The sequence below is a fragment of the Mixophyes fleayi genome, chromosome 2 (genome assembly GCF_038048845.1).
Source record: "Mixophyes fleayi isolate aMixFle1 chromosome 2, aMixFle1.hap1, whole genome shotgun sequence".
Taxonomy (NCBI): Eukaryota; Metazoa; Chordata; class Amphibia; order Anura; family Limnodynastidae; genus Mixophyes; species Mixophyes fleayi.
In genome coordinates this window covers 50,178,016-50,193,811 of record NC_134403.1, presented here as the reverse complement: position 1 = coordinate 50,193,811, position 15,796 = coordinate 50,178,016, and the positions used below count along the sequence as shown (strand labels likewise).

Genomic DNA, 15,796 nt, shown 5'->3' with positions numbered 1-15,796 from the left:
TGTGTGTGTATGTATGTGTGTGCATGTTAGTGTATATATATGTGTGTATGTGTATATGTATATATATATATATATATATATATATATATATATATATATATATATATATATATATATATATATATATATATATATATATATATATATATATAATATAATATATTAATATATATAAATATATTAATATAATATATTAATATAATATATTAATATAATATATTAGGGGGCAGCAGTATTATCTGCCAACAATAATAATAGCTGCCATTGGTAACTGGCATTCCCCTACAGCTACTGGTGGTGCATCACTGTTGGATCTTCAGGTTTTCTTCACTCTGCTGAGAAGTTCCTAAATAGACCTTTTCTCAGAACATCCATTTCAGGTGAATTAACTTTTATCTGACATTGTGTTTGAGACTAAAATATACACAAGACATTAGCAACAGATCCTTTAATTCCTTTAAGTTGCGAGGTGGGGCCTCCATGGCTCGGACTTGATTTTCCAGCACATCCCACAGATGCTCGATCTGATTGAGGTCTGGGGAATTTGAAGGCCAAGTCAACACCTTGAACGCTTTGTGATGTTCCTCAAACCAGCAATTTTTGCAGGGCTCACCATAGAATACAGTTGTCATGGAAGGGTGGTGTTGGTCTGCAACAATATTTAGGTAGGTGGTATGTGTCAAAGCAACATCCGCATGACTACCAGGACCCAAGGTTTCCCAGCAGAACATTTCCCAGAGCATCACACTTCCTCCGCTGGCTTGCCTTCTTCCCATAGTGCATTCTGGCGCCATCTCTTCCCCAGATGAAAGATGCACATGCACCTGACTGTCCACATGATGTAAAAAACGTGATTAATTAGACCAGGCCACCTTCTTCCATCGCTCCATAGTCTAGTCCTGGCACTCGCTTGCCCATTTGTAGCCACTTTTGTCTGTGAACAGCGGTTAAAAAGGACACTCTGACCAGTCTGCAGCTAACTGCGATGCACTGTGTGTTCTGACACCTTTCTGTCATAGCTAGCATTAACTTTTTCAGCAATTTGTGCTACAGTAGCTCTTCTGTGGGATTGGACCAGACAGGCTAGTCTTTGCTCCCCACAAGCATCAATGACCCTTGGGCATCCATGACCCTTGGGCACCAAAGACCCTGTTGTCGGTTCACCGGTTGTCCTTCCTTGGTCCACTTTTGGTAGGTACTAACCACTGCATACTGGCACACCACAAAACCTGCCGTTTTTGAGATGCTCTGACACAGACATCTAGTCATCAAAATTTGGCCCTTGTCAAAGTTGCTCAGATCCTTACACCTACCCAATTTCCCTGCTTCCAACAAATCAACTTCAAGAACTGAATGTTCACTTGCTGCTTAATATATCCCACCCCTTGAGAGGTTCCGTTGTAACAAGATAATCAATGTTACTCACTTTACTTGTCAGTGGTTTTAATGTTATGTACAGTGTATAAAATAGTACTAGTCTCTTATGTCTCCGAAACATTGCTGCATTGTGCATGCTGCGGAGTCTTGGTAACAGATAAACTGACAGGGAAGACCAGAAAGTGCCCATTTTTCTATTTCATACTGGAGGTTTCACTTGAGGTATTTATGGTGCAGTTGGGCAGTTTACTTGTATTTTGGTTGTCCCCGTTTTTGACAATTGTATGTGTATGTATCTGATATATTATAGATAGATATTTATGTAAGTAATGGTATGGGATGTTATCTGAAAACGCATTAACCATAAAGAGAAGAGGATAATATCCTCTACATGTATTATATCCATCAGTCATACGTTATATCTCCTATCACACAATAAGTCTGTTTTCAAAGCTGCTTTTATATGTATTATTTGTGAACTGGTGTTCACTATGTTGAGGATGAAATAATAATGTCACTCTTTGATTAAAAATCATTTGAATAATCAAAATTCCTAGTGTTCCAGATGGTATTTGTACCATCGAAGGTACACAGGAAGTATCCACAGACCCCGCTGGAGAAATTGTGGGAACACTGCGTCATTAATGCATATCTGGTGGGATTGTCCCTTAATGGTTCAGTTCTGGCTTATGGTCATTAACCTAATTAACCAAATTATGGAACCTGTAGATCCAATAAAGCAATTTCTTAATATACCGCTTAAATCTCCTAACAAACATATGGATAAGCTCATCACCCACCTAAGTAATACAGCCAAGCTTCTGATCACAAGAGAATTGAAGAAGGGCCCTCCGACTAGAAACCTGTATGGTTTGTTTCCTTAATAGGGTTACCTGTTAACAAATAAATGATAATAATAATAATAATACCTGTCCAGTCTACTTAGCAATAGGGTATCTGTCTTTTACAAAACTTTGAGACAAATTCATCTCTCCCTGAAGCCTCATAAAATTACCATCTCTCTGTTCACCAACTAACCTCTGCTAGAACCCAGCGTTACCCTCTTTTCTCCCTGTTTTATATTTAAACTCAAAATCTTATTAGATAATTATTGATTGAGGGGGTATGAACCGCACAAGTAGCCCTCTGACTTCTAAGCATACTGGGTTGTTTTTTTTGTATATTTTCCTATCTGTCGACATTTATAAGTAAAGAGATTTAAGAATCATTTGAATGTTCTTCTTGAAGTATTGCCAGTTTTACTATATAATGTGCATGCAAAATAAAAAATCCTGAATCCGGTGTTGATCGTGGTGTCTTGTATTTTTCAGATTGGGAAGAGGAACAGGTCAGCAGTCCGTGCATTCTCCGACTCATTTATCAAGGACGGTTTCTCCACGGCAATGTGACTTTAGGAGGTATTGGGACATATTTTTCATTGAAACTTCATTAAAAGTTATGTTGCAGAGTCTTGAAAGCAGCGCGATAATCTGTCTGCAGACTGAACATTTATCCTGATAAATGCTTTGCTACCAAAGAAACACCTTGACCGTAATCCAGCTAATATTTGTCTTTGCATAGTCAACCATTTGTCATCCGTGTGTCAAATATATAGAAATATAATGTGTTTTTAAATCTGTATGTGTTGTTTTAGAAGCATAAACACATCACTGTGAACAGCATTGAGCACCATCCAAAGTGCAGACAACCGCTGTGTTTCCATTGCTGAAAAATGGTTTATCAGACAAAATTGGTGTTCTGATGTGATGTGTTTTACTCAGACTAGGGGAAGATTCACTTAGCCGCGATGTTCCTGAGAACGTACTGTTAGTACAGTGAAGATATCCACTCATTTTTCACAGCTCTATGGGGCCCAAGAAAAAATTAGCAGATATTTCTCCTTCATCCACTCTGGGGGACACTGCTACCATGGGGTTGTATGAGGGCGCATGGAGTTGGCACTTAAATAGTTAACAACTAAGTTTGCTGCTGACTCCTCCCCTCTGCATCCCCACAGACCTCAGTTTTGTTTAAGTGCCCAAGGAGTTGGGTTGTTTCAGTACTGCTTAGCAGTACTTGCTGCTAGATTATATTTTTATTATTTTCTTAGTGTTACTGACATGTCAATGAGGTTAGAAGTGGATTAGTGTTATGTTTTACAATGGTTCATTTAGTTGTTAAATGGAATATAGTTCCGTTTTTGTTTCATAAATATAAATAAATAATAGTAATCTGTACAACGGACCCTTCCTCTCCACGCGACTGCGGTATAGGGGGTCACCAACAATTATTCAAGTATCAGTGGGCGGCATCCAGCTGATATATTTGGGTCTTGGGGATCATGTCCAGAGTGGCAGAAACACCGGGGGTTTTATTCAAACCTGTTTTTGGTGCCCAAACAGGACGATTCGTTTCCATTAATTCTAAACCTCAAGGGGCTAAACCAACATCTACGAGTAGACAAGTTTTGGAAGGGATCAGTCCTTTGTTTTTACAGTAGGAAGATCCCATTATCAATTTAGGGTGATCTCCTTTGGCTTTCCACAGCCCAGAGAGTTTTCACAAAGATTATGGTATTAATGGCAGCACGTAACGTGCCATGGGAGTGAACATTATTACGCATCTGGACTATTTTCTCCTCAAAGCCTTATCAGGTCCTTTTCTCTGTCGGAATCTGTCCCTGTCTGTTTGAATTCTGGAGCAACACTGTTGGATAATCAATTATTCTAGATCCCAGTTGATGCCCTCACAGAGGATGAGGTTTCTAGGATTAATTATAGACACCACTTTTCAGAAGATCTGTCTTCAGAACCTTCGCTACAGTTCCCTTCAACTCTCTGTATGGTTAATCCTGAGTCACCCTGGTCCTTCCATGCGCTTGGGCACGGGGATTCTACGGTTGATGGTATTGACTTTCGAAACCCTCCCATACGGTCGTTTCCACTTTCGTACATTCCAGTGGAATCTACTAAGACAATGGTGGTGACCCCCGCTATTTTCATCTGGAGACCCAACGAATCAGAATCTGCAGGGAGACTTGTCAACCTCTTAAATAGTGGTTAGTTCAAGAACTTCTGATGATGGTCCGATCTCTTGTCCTGTGGTCTTGGATTTTGGTGACCGCAGATGCCAGTCTGAAGGGCTGGGGAGCTGTTGTTCTCCAGCTTCGTTTCCAGGCTCTTTGGACAGACAGGGAGGCGCTTCGGCCCAGGGATATTCTCGAGATAAGAGCCATGCTGCTAGCCCTCCAGGGAGCTCAGTCTCTCCTTCAAGGAAAACCAGTCCACCTCCAATCCGTCAATGCCACTGCAGTAGCATATGTAAATCACCAAGGAGGAACAAGACGCGCAGGAGCTATGCAGGTACTGGAACAGGTCTTCTTGTGGGCGGAGAAATTCGTTCCAACGATTTCAGCAGGGTTTATTCCCGGAGTGAACAACTGGAAGCGGATTATCTCAACAGGCATGCAATTCTTCCAGGAGAATGGGAACTGCATTCTCAGGTGTTTCAGGAGTTAGTCTGGAAAAGGGGCCTGCCAGATCTGGATCTGATGGCACGCAGACACAATCACTAGGTTTCAAGATTCTGCGCAAGTTTCTCTAGCTGTGGCACTGCATGTAATGTCCATAGGTTGAGACTCCTGTTTAGGATATCACTTTCCACCAATTCCAATCATCCTGCGGATTCTAAGGCGAGTACTGTTGGAAGGCCTTCCAGTCATTCTGGTGGCAAAGAATTCTGATTCGCCAGCATCTTGCTTCTGGTGGGAAGGGTCAGGCTGGGCTCTTTCTTTCAGGCCTGATCTTCACAGTCGAGCCATTTACACTATCTGGACTTACCTTGGCTGGCTTTAATGGCGTGGCTGTTGAAGCCGACCTCTGGCGGTCGAGGAGGTTCTCTTCCAGGGTAGTGGAGACCCTCAAAGGTTCGGAAGCCGGTATCAGCTAAGATCTATCACAAGGTGTGGAGGATCTATGTACAGTAGTGCGAGAAGATGTGTCATAACCCTGCCTCTTTCAGATTAGCCGTTTTCTGGCCTTTCTTCAGGATGGATTAGAGATGAGACTAAGACTGAGTTCTTTGAAGGTTCAGGTCTCTGCGCTTTCTATTTTCTTTTAGCGCCCGTTGGCTTTCCTCCCTGACGTTTGTACTTTCAGAGGGTGATTCATGTTCAGCTTCCCAACATTCCTCCGTTGGCCCCGTGGGGTTTGAACCTGATTATTAAGGTTCTTCAGCGCCCTCCATTCGAACCCCTGGAGTCGGCTGATCTGTGTTTCTTGCCATGGAAGGTGGTGTTTTTGCTGACCATTGCATCTACTCAATGGGGTGTCAGAGCTTGGAGCCTTGTCCTGTAGGGTTCCTTATTTGGTGTTCCATGAGGATAGGATGGTTCATAAGACCGTACCTAGTTTCTTACCTAGGGTGGTTCCGACCTTTAGAGAAAAGATTGCTCCTTCTGGGCCTCCTTCCTCTGTTAGTCTGGATGCAGGTCTGGCTCTTTTTGTTCTTTAGATTTTTCATAAAAGAGGTAGGCCAGCCACTAAGCAGACCATTGCTCATCGGATTAGGTCTATGATTAAGCTTGCTTATGTGTGTAGAAATCGGCCTGTGCCTCAAGTTCTCACGGCACACTTTCCCTGTGCGGTGGGGGCTTCCTGGGCTGCTCGCCATGGAGCATCTGCAGAGCAGCTGTTTAGGATGACGAGGTTCATACCTTTGCAAGGTTTTGCCAGTTCTACGGACCCCAGTTTCAGCTGCAGTGTTTTGCAGGCTTGTAGACAAGAGCATTCCCTCCCTTAGGGGCTACTTTAGAAGGTCCCCATGGTATGAGTGTCCCCCAGAGTGGATGAAGGAGAAAAGAAAATTTTTGTACTTGCGTTAAATCTCTTTCTCCGATTCCATCCATCTGGGGGACACTGCGTTCCCTCCCTTTTGCTGTTCTATGGTTAGTTGTGTTGTTGAGCCCTTTTCTTGGGACTTTACTATTACTGAGGTCTGTGGGGTTGCAGAGGGAAGGAGTCGGCAGCAAACTTAGTTGTTAACCATTTAAGTGACAACTCCATGTGCCCTCATACATCCCCATGGTAGCAGTGTCCCCGAGATGGAATCGGAGAAAGAGATTTAACGGAAGTACAAATATTTTCTTTTTACTTAAAAAAAAAAAAATATGCGCGAGGTGTCTTCATGGCCGTTCTGGGGAGACACATTGTAGGTGTTTTTTTCTAATTGAATCTCCCCCTATTAGTGTATAGTATTACAATTAGAATTGTGGATAGTGAAAGGAGACCATTTTTTCAATACAACTACTTACCTGGCTGACAAATTTGTCCTCTCAGTGTAACAGCTGCTAATCTTTCACTGGTTACCACAGTCAACTTTTTATAGAGAGCCAACCAGTGTTAATTAAGTCGTCCATCTTGCTGTCCTGTCACAATGATTGACAGTCCCAGCGCTATATCTGGTCTGCAAGAGCTATCACCTGCTCTCCTCTTCTTTCTAGCATCACATATTGCAAGATGAGCGCATACAGCCATTTTTTTATTTTATTTATTTTGTTAAGATACTGTTTATTATATAAAACATAAATTTACATTATGGCAAACAATTAAAAAAACATAACAGAGTTGCCTGCAATAACACAGAGGGATATAAACACAGAATGGGTGAAAGCAGAAATAGTTGAAAGGTTAGAAATGCCTTAAAAAATAAAATGCTATATATCCTGTACAACAGATTTGAAAACACTTAATAATAATGTATCCAGCTGAGGCATGGAGTGGAACAACCTGTCAATGTGCTAAGAGGGGCGTGTTAGGGAGATTATAAGAAGTGGCTCCCAAACAAACCACAGAAACACAGTGCAGCACCAATTTAGAAGCAATTTATAGCAGTTCATATACAGAATCCTATTGTATAGGCCTTCAAACAGGCAGCAGAGAATTTCAAGCTGTATATATGCATAATGTGCAAAGCACCATATATTTAAATAGAGAACACCAGTTCTCCATGGTAACAGATAGATAGGTTTTCATTTACTCATTAGGTACTTTTGTAATCAACAAAAAAAAAATTATGACACTCCAAAAATATACTGGTAGGTTAACTGGCTGCTATTAAATTGACCTTAGTCTTTTTCTCGGTCTGTGTGTGTATGTTAGGAAATTTAGACTGTAAGCTCCAATGGGGCAGGGATTGATGTGAGTTCTCTGTACAGCGCTGTGGAAGTATTAGCGCTATACAAAGAGACGGCAATATATAGCATGTAAACATTTAATTTTTCACTGTCCCAGATGGTGATTGCAGTGATTACATGTTGTGTGCTGCAGTCTTTTCAAGTAGGTAACCATTACCAAATGTGATCCGTTTTAGTTTTCTATATTGGTAGTATGCAGTAGCTTATGTGTTTATATTCTAAGTCAATAGCTCTGGTGAAAAAAATCATTGTTATTTTAGTACAAAAATATGCTTGTCTGCTGCACAATTTGTGTCTGTTACTCATTTACAATGCAATTGCACCATCTTGTGGACTTACGGCTAATAGCAGGTTTTGTGTTCTTACGACAGTAGCAACAACAAAAAAAAGCAACACAATCACTAAGACAGATATAATACTCAGTAGCAGATGAAATCCAGTAAGCAGCTTAGCCTGAATTTAATTATACAGATGTATATCATGGTTTTGTTATTCTTTTCTTACAGACTCATTAAACCAAACATTTCTATAAACATACAGCACCAAAATTCACATGTGGGAACAGCACTATTTTAACCCCCCCCCCCTTAAAAAAAAAAAAAAATCTTTACTTGTTGTTTTTGTTGTTGTTTTTTAAAATACCCAAAAAACGAAGTATACCCAGTTTCTAAAGTTTTTTCTTTACAGTCTTAGAACCGGTTGTCTCTGGTTATTGCACATTCTATTCCTTCAGCTCCCAGGCCCAAAATAACATGTTTAGCCACTCCCTCCCCCTCCAGGCTGATAATGCTGTGCCCACTTCAGCCCAACCTCCGGCGTGTCCTGTATCCTACCTGAGATATGTGCCACAACACACCTGCTTCTCTGTCACCGATAGCTATATATATATATATATATATATATATATATATATATATATATATATATATATATATATATATATATATATATATATATATATATATACATACATACATACATACATACATACATACATACATACATACATACGCACACGCTACACTAGGTCTTTGATTCTAAATGGTATTTTTCTAAATCCATGCAGTGCTTTAGCAGGAGGCTAGATCATGACTGATACCTGCTGCTGAATATACCTTCTAGTATATAGTGATCAGTAACATCTGTAGAGTGAAATGTTGTCTGCTCCTGATCATTTCAAATTTTTTTAGTATCATAATTTCTTATCAGTTATTGTCCTTTTCAGCTGGTTGGAGTGTGTATCTTTATCTATGTGTCTGCACTTTATTTCCTTTGTAGTCTAATCTATTGTTATTTTGGTTCATACAGCATTAAAACTTCCACTTGGCAAGACAACAGTGATGCATTTGGTTGCCAGAGAGACATTGCCAGAGCCAAACTCTCAAGGTATGTTTTACTCTGGGTACAAATTCTAGATCTTTGCTCTAGAACAGGGTTAAACAACCTGCGGCTCCTCAGCTGTTGTGAAGCTACTGAAATGTACAGATCAGCATCAGCTGGAGAGTGGCAGTTGCGTACCTCGGATCTAGAGACAAGGCTTTGGGGGCTCATTCTCTCCATTTAGGTACATTTGGTTAGACTTGTCTTTTAGACATTTAGTTGTGTATTATTAAGCCTCCACCTAGATGGATTCAATTAAATGCACTAAATGTGTAAGGGAATGCTAAAACCGCACCAACATATAAATGCTTGGGTGGGAACGGGACAGTTCAAATGTGTATTATTTTTAGTTGTTTGTTTATAGATCTCATATAGATGACAATAGTGAAGGTGTGACCGAAACCTCAGATTGCATAATTCATTTTCCATTGTTCCTTTTATGAGTGAAAGTATTCTGAGCACCAGTTTTGTAATTACTCCATATTGTACATGGCATAAATTACCTTTCACGTAGTGGTAGAACAGTTCTCTGTCCATTCCAAACCCAGGTTTATTCGTTGTCTGCTGGCTATTCAGGCACATTGTGACTGACTGTTCTTCACTTCTACCTTGCTCTTTATTCTGTGACATAGAACTTGTCTACCAGTCTTGTAAGCTAGGATTACAACGTTTGTTAATTATCATTGAATAGCTTGGAGTATGTGCCGAGAATGAAAGCCAGTAGATGATTAGATTGTAAATGAGAGGAATATTTCTTACCACTCCTCCAGTAATAAGACAACGAGTCCTCTATAGTAAAGGAACACTGAGCTATTGTTGGATTATCTCGTGTATCACATGACTGGAGCTCGGATCTCCCAGACAAGAGGTGGATCACTTCATATAACATAGAATGGGAGCCTGAGGAAACTTCTTAGCCTGTATATGATTCAGATCCTATACGTGTCAGTAGTTATAGATGACCTATATGGAGATTATTAATGCTCGCACTGTACAATTCTACCACTTATGATTTCTGCTTGAGAAACCTCAATAAGCTCAACGCAAACAGACAGGCCACTAACAAGTCATTTAGAAATCTGAGGGAAAAAAACAACATTTTGAACTTGAACATAATCAGAAAACCATTACCTGCTTCATTTATACTGTAATTGAGACTATAGAAACTTATCAATTGCAAGGAATTCTACTGGCAATATAACAGGGCTGTTAGATAAGGATAGAGAGAGGTGTATTTCTGGAATAGATGGGCATAAATATCTGTGTACTACTGAATCATAATGTTAATATAATTTGATATATGGGTGCTTTATATACCAATGATCAAGTACATAAAGCAGGGCTTATTCAGATCACTTCCCAATCCTTTTGATTTTGTGAAACACTTTCTACAGCATTTTTTCTTAACAATTGGTAGCAAACATTCCTAAAATCAGAGAAATCTTAGTATACTCTTATTTGTAATTTCTCTTAAAGCGTGAGTTAAAGCCACTGCTTGACATTAATATATATCAGAGGCTGTGTATTATGAATGATATACATGGAATAACTGGAATGTTTATCCATGTTATGTGATGTTTCTCTTACTGAGCAGGCACACAGTGACTGACAGTGACCTTGCTTTGCAGGAATGCACAGTGTGGATTGGTTGATTAATATGCAGTTACCGGGCCAGTGATATCTCTGCTTGTATGACATACCATGTAGCTAGATGTAAAGGAGTGGTAACGTAATAGATTACTTCTTTGTGGGATGCTAGGGTATCTTTGAACAATTTTACCTTCATAGTTTATATCAGAAATGTTCAATTGCAGAGTTTAGTGGTCTTTCGAGTTCAATGCATTACACCTAAATCCAGTAGGTTACATACACTTGTGTCCTAACTCATTGCCCCAGATGGTTATTTAACCACTTCCACCCACTGTACACCTACACGTCTTCTTACATTTCAGATTGTGCATAAAGATCTTTGCACCCAGCTGCTGGACCTGTGGTGTCAGTGACAGCCTTTGGCTGCAGTGTAGTGCCTGCCAACCATTGTATTTTAGCACCAAGTTGTTAAAAGAATCACTGACTGTGTTTCCTGGTACAGACAGTTGGAGACTTGGTAAGATAACTATGGCTTCCTCCAGTGTTTGCGGTGATATCATGGCTGGGTAGTCCTAATTTACATCCGAAACAGAAGATCACCTGTACCAGCGATCTGATGTGCCATGTGTGTGTCCTATGCCCATCTGCCCTTCAGTCAAAAATATTATAATAGATTTAAAAATTGTTCCACTCTCTACCTAACTTATGGGCTTTCCCTTTTAAAATAGTCTGTTTGTCACTTGCATTTGTTATTTCCCCAGCACATCTACTGGGAGCCCATCCATGGATCTATCACTCTTTCTGCTCACTGTTACATTGATGTAATGTGCTTTCATCACAAAGTTCCTATTTTTCCTGCCTACTACTATTCATGCAAAACGTAACACATTTACCGCTTCATTATGTCGATTTTATTTCATTATTTATAGTAATAAATATTCATTTTGATTTAAAATTCTAGAGAGATAAGTAACTTGACATTTTACCAACATTAAATTACTAGCATGATTCCCTATGAGTAGCGTCTAATTTACATGCCGACCTTTAACAAGGCATTTTACTGAAAGGGCATCCCCGTTACACAGCAGCGTGTAGCGGGATAGTGACAGGGATGACACAAAGTGAACTCACAATCATTGTCCTTTACTCGGGTCTCTTTTCCTACTTTCAAGAACAGCTCTGTTTAACACTGGAAATAACATAATAAATGCACAAAAGATGCTGCCATACTTTGAGGCGATCTGTCCCATGTTCCATAACATTGGCATACATTGAATAAATAAGCGTTGGTGTATGATACCACAACCTCATTGATTAACTTCACATAACTAATGACCACAAGTCAGTGCACACAGCATTCACACTGAGCACTTCTGTAAGGTGGGACAGCTCATAAGAGAGGGGAACCAGTGAGATGCAACTAGAGATATGATTTTGTTACTTTTAGATCCAGTTAACACTGAATCTATCAGTGCTGGGGAGAGGTGGAGTATTGTGTTCTTTGACATTTTGTGGGGGTCTTCCTTTGGGTTAAAACAGTGTAGAAGCGATGGAATAAAACATACAGCTGGCGACCTGAGGACATTGCTGAAGGAGGCGTACCCAGACGGCCCTCTAGTTATGCCACCACTATTGGTACTTGGTGACATTGTAGACAGTGATGAAGGAGGCGAACCAGGATGGTCCTCTAGTTATGCCACCACTATTGGTACTTGGTGACATTGTAGACAGTGATTAAGGAGGCGTACCCGGACGGCCCTCTAGTTATGCCACCACTATTGGTACTTGGTGACATGGAGACAGTGATGAAGGAGGCGTACCAGGATGGCCCTCTAGTTATGCCACCACTATTGGTACTTGGTGACATGGAGACAGTGATGAAGGAGACGTACCAGGATGGCCCTCTAGTTATGCCACCACTATTGGTACTTGGCAACGTGGGGACAGTGCTGAAGGATACCAGGACGGCCCTCTAGTTATGCCACCACTATTAGTACTTGGCAACGTGGGGACAGTGCTGAAGGATACCAGGACGGCCCTCTAGTTATGCCACCACTATTAGTACTTGGCAACGTGGGGACAGTGCTGAAGGATACCAGGATGGCCCTCTAGTTATGCCACCACTATTGGTACTTGGCAACGTGGGGACAGTGCTGAAGGATACCAGGACGGCCCTCTAGTTATGCCACCACTATTAGTACTTGGCAACGTGGGGACAGTGCTGAAGGATACCAGGACGGCCCTCTAGTTATGCCACCACTATTGGTACTTATCACTCAGAGCATTGTGTCAAACAGTTTCTTGTTTTGGGAAATATAAGTCCCCCTTCACATTTAGTTTCCATTGGTTACTTTGTCTTTGTTAATGATTCAATGACACCATAATGATAGGTCCAGGTCTTGTTGTGAGTCAGCTTTGCTAGTCTGGGACTGATATGACTTGTTTTAGTAGTAGAACAAATAAAAAAATATATATATTTTATATTATTATCAATGGAAAAACAGATACAGCGAAACAGGCCTTTATAAAGTTTTCCCCATCCATTCTTTTGCGCAATTTGTGACAACCTGTTTGTTTAGCCTAAATTAAACTGTTTAGTTCTTTCTAGGTTTTTTTTTTTTATACCAAATATATGTATTTTATAAAGCTTGACCATAATCACAGGGCTACGACCAGACATTATCTTTTTTTCATTTTGTTTTCAACAAATGACTCCTAAGCGCTCCCCTACTGTAAGTGCCAATAGATCCAGTGTGTATAATCTATCGGCAACATACAGCTACTGACGGACTAATGTGGCTGACAGTGGACTGTTCCTCCCTATAGTAATGATATGCTCAGTTACATCACGTGTCTCTCTTATGGACTTTTTTGTAAGGACTTGGCTGACATTTGTGTGTGTAATGTGTGGTTGTGATTTGATTTTAACACTTATAACACTTGTCTTCGTTTTCTTGCAGGTCAAAGAAACCGCGAGAAGACCGGAGAGAGCAATTGCTGTGTAATTCTGTAAATGACGATGTGTCTGCGAAGTGTGATGTAATATAGTCTTTGTTTTTCATGCTGCTGGAATAGAGGAGACCCATTGCTTCAGAGAACCTTAGATCAACACCCTATCATAATATCCACGGAAGTGATATATTACATGGACACTCTCATAGAGCTCTCTTCATCGCAAGAGAACGAGGACATTCTCATAACGATTTAACTTTTGTTTTTCTTGCAGAGTAACTTTGTAGTATGTTATAGTATCTCCATCTTTTAATGCATTCAGTATTCTGGGGAAAAAGTCAATATCTTCTCTTCTACAACAATATTCATTCTTGCTGCAGCATAACAAGATACAAATTACTGATTTCAGGCTGTCTATATGCAGATTGAACGATGACCTCAACGACAGATAGCTGTAGCCATACTTGATACAACCATCTAGAGGACAAGTTCTACACTGGAAATCAAGGCGTCAAATCAGACTGAAATCAAAGTATTAGTGATGTGACTTCTACCTAATGTCATTTCTGCCCATGGCGGCACAAGGTAGTATCGGGAGAAAGAAAATACGGTTTATATTCAAGGAACAAAGCTAATTGTGCCTGTAATCTGAAAGCACTCTGCAGGGGGCGCTGGAGTAAATGTTAATGTACTATTTTGTGCACTCTTATCTCAAGCGTACGTTGCATGCACGCTCATACCAAGCATTCGAGAAGAGTGCCTTTCCTAGCCTTAATATGGGAGGGTTATTTTTCCTGTAGTCCATAAGCTTTTATTATTGTGCAGAGATATTAGCAGATGTCATTATTAATCAAACTTGTGTTTTAATATCAAACATTGATGTTTTCGGTGAAGAAGAAAAAAAAAAACAACTCATCCGTAACCTAGTGTCCAATTTCATGTCTAAATAGTAAGAGAAACAGCTCTCAACCTTAGTACTAGTTTTTGTTTCTTTATGTAACTTGCATTTATACTAGTGCTTGCAAGGATATTAAAATTCAAGCAAAAAGATGCCATTTCCTCATTTCATACAAATAATTTAAGACATGCTATAATGAATTTGCACAGCACTAAAGCATGAAGCTATGTTTCATTTAAAACTGTAAAAAAAACAAAAACAAAATATATATAAACTTTTTTTTATATTTTTTTTCCACCAGGGAGGAAAAACTTCTTGGTTGAAATTACAAATATGTGTAGAATATATTTAATAAAAAAAATATATAAAATGCGTTATTATAGAATCTAACAATAGATTGGCATAGTTTAATAGAACAATATACCTATACATTGCTTTCGAAACACACAAAGTCACAGGTTGACCTGACGTTCTGAATTCATTATTCAAAAATAGGTGAAAACACCATGACAAATATTCCATTTAACAAAAAAAAAAAAAATTCCAACGATTAGCATTATTTTAGTGTAATCAAATTATTTTGTTCATTATTCTAGCTTTGACAAGATGCTTTATATACATTCGGTCTTAATATTGTTCATATGGATCTGACTTAAATTTGTAAACACAATTTAAAAAAAAAAACAACAAAAAAAACAACTCAAACAGATAACAAATGTAAATAGCACTAATGAGTTTTCTTTCTGCAACCTGTGCTGATATAGATTCTTCTGTAACTAAATAAAATAATATTGTAGTGCATTTTTTTGTTGGTTGTTTGGTGGATCTGATTGGGGCTGTATTTGCTTTGAAATTTTTTGATAAAACTGGAAAAGTCATTTGAAACTTAACTTAAAATCAATGCAATTTTTTTCTTTTTGTTTCTGCAAATTAATCCCACTGATTTCTTTTGTAATCCCATTGATAGTGAATTGTTATGATATTTTCCTGTATAGCTATATAATAAAGTAAATTGTCACAAAGTTGTGACGTCTGTCTCTGACCTTCGGTTACAAGCACATGTTTTACTTTGGTAATGTTTATATTAATTACTACTGCTGAAGATTGGACATAAAAATGTGAAGACAACGTATAATTAAATATGCCCTCTGAACTCTTCTAATGGCCGATTAGTATGTAAAAGTATATGTGTAGTATTTATTATGCTCAGTACTGCAATTTAATGTTTATGGTCAATTTATTAATATAATATTTTATATTCTAAACAGCGCAAATAAATAACGTGGAAATTAAGTTATTTGTAGCTCACATGACCGTGTCTCCACCATTTGGATTGGTCTTTACTGAAAGCATTGGCAGCTGGAGTAGCTTATGGGATTGGTCGGATTGTCCTAGTTTGTTGTCAC

General features: G+C 39.2%; 1 protein-coding gene across 1 annotated transcript in view; it reads left to right on the top strand.

The window, feature by feature from the left end:
- Positions 1 to 15,432, top strand: part of UBL3 (ubiquitin like 3) — a 111,928-nt gene extending 96,496 nt beyond the window's left edge. The window contains exons 3-5 of the mRNA XM_075198946.1: positions 2,709 to 2,795; positions 8,879 to 8,956; positions 13,501 to 15,432. Of these exons, the coding sequence (XP_075055047.1) occupies positions 2,709 to 2,795; positions 8,879 to 8,956; positions 13,501 to 13,553 (218 nt within the window). The 3' untranslated portion in view covers positions 13,554 to 15,432. The remainder of the gene's footprint in view (positions 1 to 2,708; positions 2,796 to 8,878; positions 8,957 to 13,500) is intronic.
- The last annotated feature ends 364 nt before the right edge of the window (positions 15,433 to 15,796 follow it).